Genomic DNA, 13752 nt, shown 5'->3' with positions numbered 1-13752 from the left:
TTTTTTCTATTAAAATGACGAACACTTACCACGCTGCGTATTGGTCCTCCGATCCTTCTCGCTTCTTAAAGGTTAAGGAATTCATTCAGAGTGGTTTAAAGGTTAAGGCATTCATTCAGACTGGGTTAAAGGTTATGGCATTCATTCAGACTGGGTTAAGTTAAGCCATTAATTCAGACTGGGTTAAAGGTTAAGGCATTCATTCAGACTGGGTTAAGGCATTCATTCAGACTGGGTTAAGTTAAGGCATTCATTCAGTCTGGGTTAAGATAAGGTATTCAGTAAGACTGGGTTAAGATAATGTATTCAGTCAGACTGGGTTAAAGGTTAAGGTTTGGGATAGGGTTAAAGGTTAAGGTATTCAGTCAGACTGGGTTAAGATAATGTATTCAGTCAGACTGGGTTAAAGGTTAAGGTATTCATTCAGACTGGGTTAAAATAGGGTATTAATTCAGACTGGGTTAAGATAATGTATTCAGTCAGACTGGGTTAAAGGTTAAGGTTTGGGATATGGTTAAAGGTTAAGGTATTAATTCAGACTGGGTTAAAATAAGGTATTAATTCAGACTGGGTTAAGATAATGTATTCAGTCAGACTGGGTTAAAGGTTAAGGTTTGGGATATGGTTAAAGGTTAAGGTATTCAGTCAGACTGGGTTAAGATAATGTATTCAGTCAGACTGGGTTAAAGGTTAAGGTTTGGGACAGGGTTAAAGGTTAAGGTATTCATTCAGACTGGGTTAAAATAAGGTATTAATTCAGACTGGGTTAAGATAATGTATTCAGTCAGACTGGGTTAAAGGTTAAGGTTTGGGATATGGTTAAAGGTTAAGGTATTCAGTCAGACTGGGTTAAGATAATGTATTCAGTCAGACTGGGTTAAAGGTTAAGGTTTGGGATAGGGTTAAAGGTTAAGGTATTCATTCAGACTGGGTTAAAATAAGGTATTCAATCAGACTGGGTTAAGATAATGTATTCAGTCAGACTGGGTTAAAGGTTAAGGTTTGGGATATGGTTAAAGGTTAAGGTATTCAGTCAGACTGGGTTAAGATAATGTATTCAGTCAGACTGGGTTAAAGGTTAAGGTTTGGGATAGGGTTAAAGGTTAAGGTATTCATTCAGACTGGGTTAAAATAAGGTATTCATTCAGACTGGGTTAAGATAATGTATTCAGTCAGACTGGGTTAAAGGTTAAGGTTTGGGATAGGGTTCAAACAAAAACAACTCCAATGTTAGTTCATTAATTCCAATTGGTTAACAGTTCAGGCATTACATTCTGATTGGTTAAGTTAAAGGAAAGATGAACCCATTATGAATGTTATATGTTTGTCCATCTGAGATCTTCCCTGGGTCATCTCCTGTTCTCCTGCTGTCCTGTTGTCCTGTTCTCCTGTTGTCCTGTTCTCCTGTTCTCCTGTTGTCTTGTTGTCCTGTTGTCCTGTTCTCCTGTTGTCCTGTTCTCCTGTTCTCCTGTTGTCTTGTTGTCCTGTTCTCCTGTTCTCCTGTTCTCCTGTTGTCATTGAAATGACTACACACCTTATACACACACACAAACTGCACACACACACTACAAACACCACACACACACACACACACACACACACACACACACACACACACACACACACACACACACACACACACACACACACACACACACACACACACACACACACACACACACACACACACACACACACACACACACACACACACACACACACACACACACACACACACACACACACATACATACATTCACTACACACACTACAAACACTACACACACACACTACACACACTACAAACACTACACACTCTACACACATTTCAAACACTACACACTGCACACGGTGTGTGTGTGTGTGTGTGTGTGTGTGTGTGTGTGTGTGTGTGTGTGTGTGTGTGTGTGTGTGTGTGTGTGTGTGTGTAAACAACACAAACTCGCTCTATAAACTCATTAACCAATCCTTTTGAAGTTGTCTTTCTCTGTTTTAAATACTCCCTCATACTGTAGGATATGAATCATCATAACTCATTCATGATCTCCATCTACCATGGAACCATGGTAACGCACATTCACACTTTCAGCTATTTTACAGGAAAGTAGTTCAGCTATTGTCTGAGAGGGGGAGAGAAGGGGAGAGAGAGGTGGAGAGATGGGGAGAGAGAGGGACAGAGAGAGGTGGAGAGATGGGGGAGAGAGAGAGAGGGACAGAGAGGAAAGAGAGAGAGGGAGATGGAGAGGGGGAGAGAGAGGGAGAGAGGGACAGAGAGGAAAGAGAGAGAGGGAGATGGAGAGGGAGAGAGAGAGAGGAAAGATGGAGAGAGAGGGAGGTGGAGAGATGAGAGAGAGAGAGAGAGAGAGAGGGAGAAGAAGATGGAGGGAGAGAGAGAGGGGGGAGAGAGAGGTAGAGGAAGATGGAGGGAGAGAGAGAGAGTTGACCCTGTCTGTCTCTCTCTGTCCCTTAACCCTGTCTCTAACTCTTAGAGAAAAAGGTGCTAAGTGGAAGCATACCGGGATCATCAGTTTGTCCCCATAGGGGACCCTTTCTGTTGCTGGGTAGAATCCTTTGCAGAGGGTTCTACCTAGAACCCCCTACGTAGGGTTCTACCTAGAACCCCCTACGTAGGGTTCTACCTAGAAACCTCTATGAACAGTTCTACCAGCCTTATTAGCCTTAAAATGTCATGTTATGACAATAGATTACATACCATATATAAGACCTTTATTTAAGGGCCTGGTTATAGCCTAACACAGGGTGGTTTACAGGCCACATCAGGCCTGCAAGCGAAGTGTTGTGTAATTTCTATTGGAATCCAGCCAGAGTTAGGATATCCATCAAGTGGAATTGTTAATGACCGGCAACCTGCATTCTGAATGACTGTCAGGGTACATTGATTACTGAGTGGACCTCCATCATCTACGTTGGGACAACCATCTCAGCAACAGGTTCATTAAAACGAGCGTTTCACTACATCCGCAATAACATCTGCTAAACACTTGTATGTGACAAATACAATTGGATTTTGATTTGATTTGAAATCAAAATATTAGCAGGTTGGATTAGATTGGAAAACAGTGTGTATTGACCTCTGTGCAGCATGACATGAATCAGCTAGAAAACAGTGTGTTATTGATCTCTGTGCAGCATGACATGAATCAACTAGAAAACAGTGTGCTATTGATCTCTGTGCAGCATGACATTAATCAACTAGAAAACAGTGTGTTATTGATCTCTGTGCAGCATGACATGAATCAACTAGAAAACAGTGTGTTATTATTCTCTGTGCAGCATGACATTAATCAACTAGAAAACAGTGTGTTATTGATCTCTGTGCAGCATGACATGAATCAACTAGAAAACAGTGTGTTATTGATCTCTGTGCAGCATGACATGAATCAACTAGAAAACAGTGTGTTATTGATCTCTGTGCAGCATGACATGAATCAACTAGAAAACAGTGTGTTATTGATCTCTGTGCAGCATGACATGAATCAACTAGAAAACAGTGTGTTATTGATCTCTGTGCAGCATGACATGAATCAACTAGAAAACAGTGTGTTATTGATCTCTGTGCAGCATGACATGAATCAACTAGAAAACAGTGTGTTATTGATCTCTGTGCAGCATGACATGAATCAACTAGAAAACAGTGTGTTATGCATCTCTGTGCAGCATGACATGAATCAACTAGAAAACAGTGTGTTATTGATCTCTGTGCAGCATGACATGAATCAACTAGAAAACAGTGTGTTATTGATCTCTGTGCAGCATGACATGAATCAACTAGAAAACAGTGTGTTATTGATCTCTGTGCAGCATGACATGAATCAACTAGAAAACAGTGTGTTATTGATCTCTGTGCAGCATGACATTAATCAACTAGAAAACAGTGTGTTATTGATCTCTGTGCAGCATGACATGAATCAACTAGAAAACAGTGTGTTATTGATCTCTGTGCAGCATGACATTAATCAACTAGAAAACAGTGTGTTATTGATCTCTGTGCAGCATGACATGAATCAACTAGAAAACAGTGTGTTATTGATCTCTGTGCAGCATGACATTAATCAACTAGAAAACAGTGTGTTATTGATCTCTGTGCAGCATGACATGAATCAACTAGAAAACAGTGTGTTATTGATCTCTGTGCAGCATGACATTAATCAATCAATCAAAAAACAAAAACAACAGATTTAACAGTAAAACAAACTATTCTGAAAACGTCCCTGCAATAGAGCATGCTGGGAAATACCATATATGTAGAACCCTTCTCACCTTCCAAAGAATCATCAAAGAGCCCTTTCTTCTAGAACCATTTCCTAGAATGTTAAAGGTTCTGGGTAGAACCCTTTGCCTTACGAATAACCATTGTCTTCTGATCAAAACAGGTATTGGTAGAACCCCTTCAGAACCCTTTTTTTATAAGAGTGTAACCCTGTCTGTCTCTCTCTCTGTCCCCTAACCCTGTCTGTCTCTCTCTGTCCCCTAACCCTGTCTGTCTCTCTCTCTCTGTCCCCTAACCCTGTCTGTCTCTCTCTGTCCCCTAACCCTGTCTGTCTTTCTCTCTGTCCCCTAACCCTGTCTGTCTCTCTCTCTCTGTCCCCTAACCCTGTCTGTCTCTCTCTCTGTCCCCTAACCCTGTCTGTCTCTCTCTATCCCCTAACCCTGTCTGTCTGTCTCTCTCTCTGTCCCCTAACCCTGTCTGTCTCTCTCTCTGCTCCCTAACCCTTTCTCTTTGTCCCTGGCTATACACGCTTTGTCTTTCGAGGCAGTCTTCCTCTATGCGTAATCTCTCTGTTTATCTGTGTCTCTCTCTCTCCCCTTCTAGACTCTGTGTTCCTGGAGGACTATGTGGTCTCTACTGGGGACACCCTGGATCTGGCCTGTCTCTCTCTCTGTCTCTCTAACCCTAACCCTGTCTCTGTCCCTTAAGACTCTGTGTTCCTGGAGGACTATGTGGTCTCTACTGGGGACACCCTGGATCTGTCCTGTAACCCCAACGGTCCCGCCCAAGCTGTCCTCTGGTTCAAGGATGGCAGCGGCCTGTTGCCTAGCAACCGGACGCGAGTGGACCAGAGGGTTCTACGTATCATCAACGTGTCTTACGAGGACTCCGGCATGTACTCCTGCCACGTCACTCACGACAACAACCTGCTCAGCAACTACACAATCAGAGTGACAGGTGACATCATCATACATCTCCATCTCTCTTGCTATCCGTCTGGTTTTATATTTACCTCTGGTTGGCTATCCTTTTCCCTCCTCTCTCCTCTCTCTCTCTCTCTCTGGTTGGCTATCCTTTTCCATCCTCTCTCCTCTCTCTCTCTCTCTGGTTGGCTATCCTTTTCCCTCCTCTCTCTCTCTCTCTCTCTCTCTCTCTGGTTGGCTATCCTTTTCCCTCCTCTCTCCTCTCTCTCTCTCTCTCTCTCTCTCTCTCTCTGGTTGGCTATCCTTTTCCATCCTCTCTCCTCTCTCTCTCTCTCTGGTTGGCTATCCTTTTCCCTCCTCTCCTCTCTCTCTCTCTCTCTCTCTCTCTCTCTGGTTGGCTATCGTTTTCCCTCCTCTCTCCTCTCTCTCTCTGGTTGGCTATCCTTTTCCCTCCTTTCTCTCTCTCTCTCTGGTTGGCTATCCTTTCACCTCCTCTCTCTCTCTCTCTCTCTCTGGTTGGCTATCCTTTTCCCTCCTCTCTCCTCTCTCTCTGGTTGGCTATCCTTTTCCCTCCTCTCTCTCTCTCGCTCTCTGGTTGGCTATCCTTTTCCCTCCTCTCTCCTCTCTCTCTCTCTGGTTGGCTATCCTTTTCCCTCCTCTCTCCTCTCTCCTCTCTCTCTCTCTCTCTGGTTGGCTATCCTTTTCCCTCCTCTCTCTCTCTCTCTCTCTCTGGTTGGCTATCCTTTTCCTCCTCTCCTCTCTCTCTCTCTCTCTCTCTCTCTCTCTCTCTCTCTCTCTCTCTCTCTCTCTCTCTCTCTCTCTCTCTCTCTCTCTCTCTCTCTCTCTCTCTCTATCTGGTTGGCTATCCTTTTCCCTTCTCTCTCCTCTCTCTCTCTCTCCGGTTGGCTATCCTTTTCCCTCCTCCTCTCTCCTCTCTCTCTCTCTCTGGTTGGCTATCCTTTTCCCTCCTCTCTCCTATCTCTCTCTCTCTCTATCTTTGGCTATCCTTTTCCCTCCTCTCTCCTATCTCTCTCTCTCTATCTTTGGCTATCCTTTTCCCTCCTCTCTCTCTTAAATCTCTCTCTCTCTATCTTTCCTTTTCCCACCACTCTCTCTCTCTCCCTCTCTCTCTCTCTCTCTCTCTCAATTCAATTCAATTTACTGGGCTTTACTGGCATGGGAAACACATGTTTAATTTGCCAAAGGAAGTGAAGTAGATAATAAACAAAAGTTAAATAAACAATAAAAACTAACAGTAAACACTACACTCACAGAAGTTCCAAAAAATAAAGACATTTCTGTCATATTATGTCTACTATTTACAGTGTTATAACGATGTGCAAATAGTTAAAGTGCAAAAAGGAAAATAAATAAGCATAAATATGGGTTGTATTTACAATGGTGTTTGTTTTTCACTGGTTGCCCTTTTCTTGTGGCAACAGGTCACACATCTTGCAGCTGTGATGCACACTGTGGAATTTCACCCAGTAGATATGGGAGTTTATCAAAAGTGGGTTTGTTTTCTAATTATTTGTGGGACTGTGTGATCTGAGGGAAATATGTGTCTCTAATATGGTCATACATTGGGCAGGAGGTTAGGAAGTGCAGCTCAGTTTCCACCTCATTTTTTGGGCAGTCAGCACATAGCCTGTCTTCTCATGAGAGCCAGGTCGGTCTGCGGCAGCCTTTCTCAATAGCAAGGCTATGCTCACTGAGTCTGTACATAGTAAAATGTTTCATTCATTTTGGGTCAGTCACAGTGGTCAGGTATTCTGTCACTGTGTACTCTCTGTTTATGGCCAAATAGCCCTAATAGTTTTTTTGTTAATTCTTTCCAATGTGTCAAGTAATTATCTTTTTGTTTTCTCAAGATTTGGTTGCGTCTAATTGTGTTGCTGTCCTGAGGCTCTGTGGCGTGTGTTTGTGTTTGTGAACAGAGCCCCAGGACCAGCTTGCTTAGGGGACTCTTCTCCAGGTTCATCTCTCTGTAGGTGATGGCTTTGTTATGGGAAGGTTTGGGAATCACTTCCTTTTAGGTGGTTGTAGAATTTAACGGCTCTTTTCTGGATTTTGATAATTAGCGGGTATCGGCCTAATTCTACTCTGCATGCATCATTTGGTGTTTTACGTTGTACACAGAGGATACTTTTGCAGGATTCTGCATGAAGAGTGTCAATTTGGTGTTTGTCCCATTTTGTGAAGTCTTGGTTGGTGAGTGGAACCCAGACCTCACAACCATAAAGGGCAATGGGTTCTATAACTGATTCAAGTATTTTTTTGCCAGATTCTAGAATTTTATGTTCCATTTGATGGCATAGAAGGCCCTTCTTGCCTTCTCTCAGATTGTTCACAAATTTGTGGAAGTTACCTGTGGTGCTGATGTTTAGGCCAAGGTATGTATAGTTTTTTTGTGTGCTCGAGGGCAACGGTGTCTAGGTGGAATTTGTATTTGTGGTCCTGGAAACTGGATCTTTGTTTGGAGCACCATTATTTTGGTCTTACTGAGATTTACTGTCAGGGCCCAGGTCTGTCAAGGCCCAGGTCTGTGAGGGCCCAGGTCTGTCAGGGCCCAGGTCAGTCAGGGCCCAGGTCTGTCAGGGCCCAAGTCTGTCAGGGCCCAGGTCTGTCAGGGCCCAGGTCTGTCAGGGCCCAGGTCTGTCAGGGCCCAGGTCTGTCAGGGCACAGGTCTGTCAAGGCCCAGGTCTGACAGAATCTGTGCAGAAGATCTAGGTGATGCTAAAGGCCCTCCTTGATTGGTGACAGAAGCACCAGATCATCAGCAAACAGTAGACATTTGACTTCAGATTCTAGTAGGGTGAGGCCGGGTGCTGCGGACTGTTCCAGTGCCCGCACCAATTCGTTGATATATATGTTGAAGAGGGTGGGGCTTAAGCTGCATCCCTGTCTCACTCCATGGCTCTGTGGAAAGAAATGTGTGTTATTTGCATATTTTAACTGCACACTTGTTGTTTGTGTACATGGATTTTATAATGTCGTATGTTTTTCCCCCAACACCACTTTCCATCCATTTGTATAGCAGACCCTCATTCCAAATTGCGTCGAAAGATGTTTTAAATCAACAAAGCATGAGAAGACTTTGCCTTTGTTTTGGTTTGTTTGTTTGTCAATTGGGTTGTGCAGGGTGAATACGTGGTCTGTCGTACGGTAATTTGGTAAAAAGCCAATTTGACATTTACTCAGTACATTGTTTTTGTTGCTGTTGACACATATAGCCTGATATTTGTTGGGGTCAAATTAGTCTCCACTGTTTGGCTATAATTTTCTCTCCTCTCTCTCTCTCCTCTCTCTCTCTCTCTCTCTCTCTCTCTCTCTTTCTCTCTCTCTGTTTGGTTGTCCTTTTCCCTCTACTCTGTATCCCTCTGTTTCTATCCATATCTCTCCAAGAGGGTAATGATTTAATCAACCAATTATGTAATGACCAATCGTGATGAATAATATTAGTCACTGTCAGGAGGTCACCACGACTTCCCTGTGTCTGATAGGAGGGTTATGGTTAGGTCACCATGACTTCCCTGTGTCTGATAGGAGGGTTTTGGTTAGGTCACCACGACTTCCCTGTGTCTGATAGGAGGGTTATGGTTAGGTCACCACGACTTCCCTGTGTCTGATAGGAGGGTTATGGTTAGGTCACCATGACTTCCCTGTGTCTGATAGGAGGGTTATGGTTAGGTCACCACGACTTCCCTGTGTCTGATAGGAGGGTTATGGTTAGGTCACCACGACTTCCCTGTGTCTGCCTGATAGATCTTACAGTATAACCAGTCAGTATAACCAATCAACAAACTACTGGTATCCACCGCTTTCAGTCAATAGATATCTGATTACCAGTAAGTATTGATTTCTGCCAGCTTGTTAAAGTCCATAAACAGAGAGGTTTCCTCCCAGGTTCTGTCTAGTTGAAAACCTCCAGAGTTCCAACATTCAGACACACACAGTCAGATGGGCGGAGCGGAGCAGGCAGCTCTTTTAGATCTGAGGAGAGGAGAGGATTCAGAACTGCTGCTGCCTAGTTACACACACGTATTCCTCCCACACATCTAGTAGCGCTCACACAGGCTCAGACACTTCTGGCTCCAATTGTCACAGCCAAGTTCCACTCTGATACAGGCCTCAGACCTCTGGCCTCATTTCCACTCTGATACAGGCCTAATTTCCACTCTGATAAAAGCCTTAGTTCCACTCTGATAAGAGCATTAGTTCCACTCTGATACAGGCCTCATTTCCACTCTGATACAGGCCTCATTTCCACTCTGATAAAATAATTAGTTCCACTCTGATACTGGACTCATTTCCACTCTGATACTGGCCTCGTTTCCACTCTGATACTGGACTCATTTCCACTCTGATACAGGCCTCATTTCCACTCTGATAATGGCCTCATTTACACTCTGATACAGGCCTCATTTCCACTCTGATAAAAGCCTTAGTTCCACTCTGATAAAAGCCTTTGTTCCACTCTGACACAGGCCTCATTTCCACTCTGATACAGGCCTCATTTCCACTCTGATAAAAGCCTTAGTTCCACTCTGATAAAAGCCTTTGTTCCACTCTGACACAGGCCTCATTTCCACTCTGATACAGGCCTCATTTCCACTCTGATAAAAGCCTTAGTTCCACTCTGATACAGGCCTCATTTCCACTCTGATACAGGCCTCATTTCCACTCTGATAAAAGCCTTAGTTCCACTCTGATACTGGACTCATTTCCACTCTGATACTGGCCTCGTTTCCACTCTGATACTGGACTCATTTCATCTCTGATACTGGCCTCATTTCCACTCTGATACAGGCCTAATTTCCACTCTGATACTGGCCTCATTTCCACTCTGTTAAAAGCCTTAGTTCCACTCTGATACAGGCCTCATTTCCACTCTGATAAAAGCCTTAGTTCCACTCTGATACAGGCCTCATTTCCACTCTGATAAAAGCCTTAGTTCCACTCTGATAAAAGCCTTAGTTCCACTCTGATACAGGCCTCATTTCAACTCTGATACAGGCCTCATTTCCACTATGATACTGGCCTCGTTTCCACTCTGATACTGGCCTCATTTCCACTCTGATACTGGACTCATTTCCACTCTGATACTGGCCTCGTTTCCACTCTGATAAAAGCCTTAGTTCCACTCTGATAAAATAATTAGTTCCACTCTGATACTGGACTCATTTCCACTCTGATACTGGCCTCGTTTCCACTCTGATACTGGCCTCATTTCCACTCTGATACTGGACTCATTTCCACTCTGATACTTGCCTCGTTTCCACTCTGATAAAAGCCTTAGTTCCACTCTGATACAGGCCTCATTTCCACTCTGATAAAGGCCTTAGTTCCACTCTGATACTGGACTCATTTCCACTCTGATACTGGCCTCGTTTCCACTCTGATACTGGCCTCATTTCCACTCTGTTAAAAGCCTTAGTTCCACTCTGATACAGGCCTCATTTCCACTCTGATAAAAGCCTTAGTTCCACTCTGATACAGGCCTCATTTCCACTCTGACACAGGCCTCATTTCCACTCTGATAAAAGCCTTAGTTCCACTCGGATACTGGCCTCATTTCCACTCTGATACTGGCCTCATTTCCACTCTGATAAAAGCCTTAGTTCCACTCTGATACTGGCCTCGTTTCCACTCTGATACAGGTCTCATTTCCACTCTGATACTGGCCTCATTTCCACTCTGATACAGGCCTCATTTCCACTCTGATAAAAGCCTTAGTTCCACTCTGATACAGGCCTCATTTCCACTCTGATACAGGCCTCATTTCCACTCTGATACAGGCCTCATTTCCACTCTGATAAAAGCCATAGTTCCACTCTGATAAAAGCCTTAGTTCCACTCTGATACAGGCCTCATTTCCACTCTGATACTGGTCTCGTTTCCACTCTGATACTGGCCTAATTTCCACTCTGATACTGGTCTCGTTTCCACTCTGATACTGGCCTCATTTCCACTCTGTTAAAAGCCTTAGTTCCACTCTGATACAGGCCTCATTTCCACTCTGATAAAAGCCTTAGTTCCACTCTGATACAGGCCTCATTTCCACTCTGACACAGGCCTCATTTCCACTCTGATAAAAGCCTTAGTTCCACTCTGATACATGCCTCATTTCCACTCTGATAAAAGCCTTAGTTCCACTCTGATACTGGACTCATTTCCACTCTGATACTGGCCTCGTTTCCACTCTGATACTGGACTCATTTCACCTCTGATACTGGCCTCATTTCCACTCTGATACTGGCCTCATTTCCACTCTGATACAGGCCTAATTTCCACTCTGATACTGGCCTCATTTCCACTCTGATACTGGCCTCATTTCCACTCTGATAAAAGCCTTAGTTCCACTCTGATACAGGCCTCATTTCCACTCTGATACTGGCCTCGTTTCCACTCTGATACAGGTCTCATTTCCACTCTGATACTGGCCTCATTTCCACTCTGATACAGGCCTCATTTCCACTCTGATAAAAGCCTTAGTTCCAGTCTGATACAGGCCTCATTTCCACTCTGATACAGGCCTCATTTCCACTCTGATAAAAGCATTAGTTCCACTCTGATAAAAGCCTTAGTTCGACTCTGATACAGGCCTCATTTCCACTCTGATACTGGTCTCGTTTCCACTCTGATACTGGCCTCATTTCCACTCTGATACTGGTCTCGTTTCCACTCTGATACTGGCCTCATTTCCACTCTGTTAAAAGCCTTAGTTCCACTCTGATACAGGCCTCATTTCCACTCTGATAAAAGCCTTAGTTCCACTCTGATACAGGCCTCATTTCCACTCTGATAAAAGCCTTAGTTCCACTCTGATACAGGCCTCATTTAAACTCTGATACAGGCCTCATTTCCACTCTGATACTGGCCTCATTTCCACTCTGATACTGGCCTCATTTCCACTCTGATACTAGACTCATTTCCACTCTGATACTGGCCTCGTGTCCACTCTGATAAAAGCCTTAGTTCCATTCTGATACAGGCCTCATTTCCACTCTGATAAAAGCCTTAGTTCCACTCTGATACAGGCCTCATTTCCACTCTGATAAAAGCCTTAGTTCCACTCTGATACTGGACTCATTTCCACTCTGATACTGGCCTCGTTTCCACTCGGATACTGGACTCATTTCACGTCTGATACTGGCCTCATTTCCACTCTGATACTGGCCTCATTTCCACTCTGATAAAAGCCTTAGTTCCACTCTGATACAGGCCTCATTTCCACTCTGATACTGGCCTCGTTTCCACTCTGATACAGGTCTCATTTCCACTCTGATACTGGCCTCATTTCCACTCTGATACAGGCCTCATTTCCACTCTGATAAAAGCCTTAGTTCCAGTCTGATAAAAGCCTTAGTTCCACTCTGATACAGGCCTCATTTCCACTCTGATAAAAGCCTTAGTTCCACTCTGATAAAGGCCTCATTTCCACTCTGATACAGGCCTCATTTCCACTCTGATAAAAGCCTTATTTCTACTCTGATAAAGGCCTCATTTCCACTCTGATACTGGCCTCATTTCCACTCTGATACAGGCCTCATTTCCACTCTAATAAAATAATTAGTTCCACTCTGATACTGGACTCATTTCCACTCTGATACTGGCCTCGTTTCCACTCTGATACTGGACTCATTTCCACTCTGATACTGGCCTCATTTCCACTCTGATAAAAGCCTTAGTTCCACTCTGATACAGGCCTCATTTCCACTCTGATAAAAGCCTTAGTTCCACTCTGATACAGGCCTCATTTCAACTCTGATACAGGCCTCATTTCCACTCTGATACTGGCCTCGTTTCCACTCTGATACTGGCCTCATTTCCACTCTGATACTGGCCTCATTTCCACTCTGATACAGGCCTCATTTCCACTCTGATAAAAGCCTTAGTTCCACTCTGAAACAGGCCTCATTTCCACTCTGATACTGGCCTCGTTTCCACTCTGATACAGGTCTCATTTCCACTCTGATACTGGCCTCATTTCCACTCTGATAAAAGCCTTAGTTCCAGTCTGATAAAAGCCTTAGTTCCACTCTGATACAGGCCTCATTTCCACTCTGATAAAAGCCTTAGTTCCACTCTGATAAAGGCCTCATTTCCACTCTGATACAGGCCTCATTTCCACTCTGATAAAAGCCTTAGTTCCACTCTGATACAGGCCTCATTTCAACTCTGATACAGGCCTCATTTCCACTCTGATACAGGCCTCATTTCCACTCTAATAAAATAATTAGTTCCACTCTGATACTGGACTCATTTCCACTCTGATACTGGCCTCGTTTCCACTCTGATACTGGACTCATTTCCACTCTGATACTGGCCTCGTTTCCACTCTGATAAAAGCCTTAGTTCCACTCTGATACAGGCCTCATTTCCACTCTGATAAAAGCCTTAGTTCCACTCTGATACAGGCCTCATTTCAACTCTGATACAGGCCTCATTTCCACTCTGATACTGGCCTCGTTTCCACTCTGATACTGGCCTCATTTCCACTCTGATACTGGACTCATTTCCACTCTGATACAGGCCTCATTTCCACTCTGATAAAAGCCTTAGTTCCACTCTGATACAGGCCTCATTTCCACTCTG

At 44.0% G+C, this 13752-nt stretch overlaps 1 protein-coding gene across 6 annotated transcripts in view; it reads left to right on the top strand.

Annotated features, from left to right (window-relative positions):
• Positions 1–13752, top strand: part of fgfr3 (fibroblast growth factor receptor 3) — a 276573-nt gene that overhangs the window by 70952 nt on the left and 191869 nt on the right. For all 6 annotated transcript variants that reach the window (XM_042325043.1, XM_042325042.1, XM_042325041.1 and 3 more), the window contains exon 3: positions 4940–5188. In XM_042325043.1, coding sequence (XP_042180977.1) covers positions 4940–5188 — 249 coding nt within the window. The remainder of the gene's footprint in view (positions 1–4939; positions 5189–13752) is intronic.

The sequence above is a fragment of the Oncorhynchus tshawytscha genome, linkage group LG08 (genome assembly GCF_018296145.1).
Source record: "Oncorhynchus tshawytscha isolate Ot180627B linkage group LG08, Otsh_v2.0, whole genome shotgun sequence".
Classification (NCBI taxonomy): Eukaryota; Metazoa; Chordata; class Actinopteri; order Salmoniformes; family Salmonidae; genus Oncorhynchus; species Oncorhynchus tshawytscha.
This window is presented reverse-complemented; position numbering and strand designations above follow the sequence as displayed.